At 49.6% G+C, this 3749-nt stretch overlaps 1 protein-coding gene across 1 annotated transcript in view; it reads left to right on the top strand.

The window, feature by feature from the left end:
- Syne3 (spectrin repeat containing nuclear envelope family member 3) overlaps positions 1–2884 on the top strand; it is an 82989-nt gene extending 80105 nt beyond the window's left edge. The window contains exon 19 of the mRNA XM_005343516.2: positions 338–2884. Coding sequence (XP_005343573.1) covers positions 338–535 — 198 coding nt within the window. The 3' untranslated portion in view covers positions 536–2884. The remainder of the gene's footprint in view (positions 1–337) is intronic.
- The last annotated feature ends 865 nt before the right edge of the window (positions 2885–3749 follow it).

Below are 3749 nucleotides of genomic sequence, written 5' to 3'. Positions count from 1 at the left end.
TTTCTTTCTTTCTTTCTTCTTTCTTCAAGACAGGGTTTCTTCTTTTTATTCATTCTAGATCTCAGCCCATGAGATGGTGCCACCCACAGTTAGGACAGGTCTTCCCACCTCAACTGGATCTAGAACTCCCTCATAGACATAGACATACTCAGAGGCTTGTTTCCATAGTGACTCTTGATTGACAGCCAAGACTAACCATCGCCGCTCTCTTCCCAGTGGGCAGACTGTGCAGCTGTGGTCACACAGTTTATCCAGCATGTCCCCCTGCCCCATTCCCTCCTGAACCTCCTAGTCGCTCAACCGTGTATCTTGCCTTGGTTCACAGAGTCGACAGCAGAGGCGGTGGCGGAATCCCTGCTCTCTCCTACAGAAAGCCTGCCGGGTGGCGCTGCCACTACAGCTCCTGCTCCTGCTCCTTCTGCTGCTGCTCTTCCTGCTGCCGGCCGGGGAGGAAGAGCGCAGCTGCGCCCTGGCCAACAACTTCGCCCGCTCCTTCGCTCTTATGCTTCGGTACAACGGCCCCCCGCCCACTTAGTCCTCTGGGGCCTACAGGTGACGTTCTGCAGTCCCTCTGAGGCTGGCTTTGGGGGGAAGCTGGACAGACCAGACACCCAGAACAGTCTCGGTCTAAATGCTGCATCCGTTCCCAGAACAAACTTGCTTTTTTCTATGGTGTCATTTCTATTTATACTGAATGTGTACTATGTGTGGTTAGGGAATAATGTACAGAATTTTTATATGTGTATATGTATATGCTCAGTGTAGATAACTTCAGACTCGATGTTTCTTTGTGCCTACGGGAGTCCCCAGCAGTATGTTTCCCTAATGGGATTTGTGACACTCATGCCTTAGCCTCCTGTCATCCCTGGCAGACAGGAGAAATCACACATTACTTTTATGATGACCTGTCACCCAGGAATCCAGGCGTCAGTGCAGAAGTCGCCGAGCTGTGAGCGTAGCTGAGCAGAACCGGAGTCCTAGGGCTCTTGTGCATGTGACTAGGTTAAAGCCACAGGCACAGTCAGAGCAGTGAGGCCGGACAAGGGACAGAGGGACACGGGGACAGGGGGACACCGAGAGAGGAACAGAAGACCTGTAAAGGAAGGACAGTGTGCCACAGAGTGATGGTGCTTAGCACTCCACCCCCACGCAGCAGCCACTGATAGCACAGACCGCGAGGAATGCCCGTGACCATGGCTGTGACCCTGTGTCTTTAGGAAGTGGCTGGGGTTTTGTTTGTGTGTTTTCTCCAGGAGAAAGAAAAAGGAAGACGAACTTGGCATTTTATTCTGATGTACAAGGGTGAAGTACGTTGCCAGTGGCCTGTGCCAGTCCCAGAAGGCCTGTGCCATTTTGTTGTTGGGTATGAACTGAGGTCAGAGCAGAAACACGGGCCCACACGAGGCAGAGAAGGCTCAGGCTATCTGAAGGGGTCTCTCTTCCCTTCCGAGAAGGAACTGTGTGGACTGGTGGGTCTACAGGGCTGGGCAAGTCCTACCTTCTTCCCCCGTGGGCCTAGGGCTTACCACCTAGACCCAGGCAGGAGCATGCAAAGTGGACTCCAGGCACACGTGGGAGGCACCTGGTGTGACTCCAGGCTATGCCCGAGGCTGGAAACATAACCAGGGAATGCTGGAATGATTCCTAAGAGGGTTAAAACTGGATCAGGTTTGACCTAAACTGACACTTTTTTTCTTAGACTTTTTAGAAAATTCTTAATGCCCCCCTTTTAACAGATGGAATTTGTCTGTAAGGTGTGGATATCCTCAGGCTTAGCCATCAGAGGCACAACCAGTGTTAAAGACTCGGAGAGGCACTTTAAACACGACAAATAGTGAGGCCCTAAGAGGGACCCGACTCAAAGGTCACCACCCTTACACACACACACACACACACACACACACACACACACACACACACACACACGTCCTTCCCAAGCTGGCATCAGGCTACACCATGTACAGCTTCCATCTTAGCACAGAACCTAGGAAAGGCTGGGTGTTGACTAGCAGGAATACAACACCTTAGGGCTTGTTGCTTGGTCTGTAACTTCAGCCAAAAGGCCTCCCCTGAACCTAGCCACTTTGCTGGGAAATCAACGATTGGTGGACCCTGACCTCAGACCCAGGTAGCCGAATCCTGATGCTCACTAAGGCCATTGGTCCACTTAGTCAGAACTGTGGCAAAGGACATTAACGCTTCCTTTTCTACTTCCCCATTTCACAGGTGAGAAACCTGAGGCCCAGAGAAGGGAAGTCACTTACCCATAGCCACACAGCAAGAACCTATAAAGCCATAAGTGGGTTGGTAACCACAGTCTTCAAGTGATAGCACAACCTCCCCATATTTTCCTTCCCAAGAAAAAGAGGGCTAGGGCGTGGCTCAGAGGTGGAACACTTGGCCAACAGGTGTAGGTCCTGGGTTCCATCCCTAGAACTTACGAGAAATAAAGAGAAAACAGAAAAGAGAGCTGTTTACTATGAATGTAGCCCTGTCTTGTGGCAAATGCTGGGGAGGGTGAAGCTGCGATATGTGGGTGGTGGGGTGGTTGAGAACATTGTATTTTTAACTATTGACAGTGATACTGTGGGTTGCTCGTTTGCATAACTTTTTTAACAGAGGGGATTGATATTTTTATTACTTTCATATGAATATAGCTGGAATATGACATACTAGCCATTTCTGGGTGCTTTTCAGACACAACTTCTTTTGCTTAAAATGGATATAGACACCTGCTATTGTGACGTGGTCTCCTAGCCAGTAACCATAGCAAGTTGGAAGGTGTCCCTGGAGAGAAGTGTTGGAGCTTAAAAAGCTGACAAGGTCTTTGTTAGGAGTGTTGTGTGTGTATGTATGTGTGTGTGTATGTATGTGTGTGTATGTATGTGGGTATGTATGTGGGTATGTGGGTGTGTGTATGTGGGTGTGTGTATGTATGTGGGTATGTGGGTGTGTGTATGTGGGTGTGTGTATGTGGGTGTGGGTATGTGGGTGTGGGTATGTGGGCGTGGGTTTTATTATTCTTTTGTCCTGCGTACAGTGTTCCTATGTAACCATCCTAGGTCAGCCCGGGAATATGTGTGTGTAAGGATCCAAGCAGGTAATATCAGTGCTATTGGTCCCCTACCAATAGCTCCTCTTTCTAACCTTTTCTGCACCATTTGTTCTCTGAGTGCAGAATGCAAGGGCAGAGTACATGCTTATCATGCAGGTGGAGTAAATGGAGTTAGTGGTCAGGACAGCAGGTGAGCTAGGAAGCCCTGGAGGTGCTGGTGGGAAGGGCACAGGGGCCACTCTTTAGACACAGGCTGTGATGGTTTGAGAGAAAATGGCTCCCACAGGGAGTGTCACTGCTAGGAAGTGTGGCCTTGTTGGAGGAAGTGTGTCACTGTGGGGGTGGGCTTTGAGATCTCTTTTGCTCAAGCTTCCCTCAGTGTGACAGTCAGTCAACATCCTGCTGTCTTCTGGTAGAGATGTAGCCAGCACCATGTCTGCCGCCATGCTCCCTGTCATGATGATAATAGACTGAATCTCTGAAACTGTAAGCGAGCTACTCCAATTAAATGTTTTCTTTGTGGCCATGGTTTCTCTTGACAGCAATAAAAAAAAAAAAAACCCTAACTAAGACACCGGTGATGTCTTTCCATGGGAAACCAGCAGCAAAGGGCTGGGATCTCATTGATTCCCACAGCGCCCAGCCTAGTTCAAGCTGAAAGACGAAGGGGGACCTTTCTTCCTCCCTTTAGTGT

Source organism: Microtus ochrogaster, chromosome 1 (assembly GCF_000317375.1).
Source record: "Microtus ochrogaster isolate Prairie Vole_2 chromosome 1, MicOch1.0, whole genome shotgun sequence".
In the NCBI taxonomy this organism is placed as follows: domain Eukaryota; kingdom Metazoa; phylum Chordata; class Mammalia; order Rodentia; family Cricetidae; genus Microtus; species Microtus ochrogaster.
This window is presented reverse-complemented; position numbering and strand designations above follow the sequence as displayed.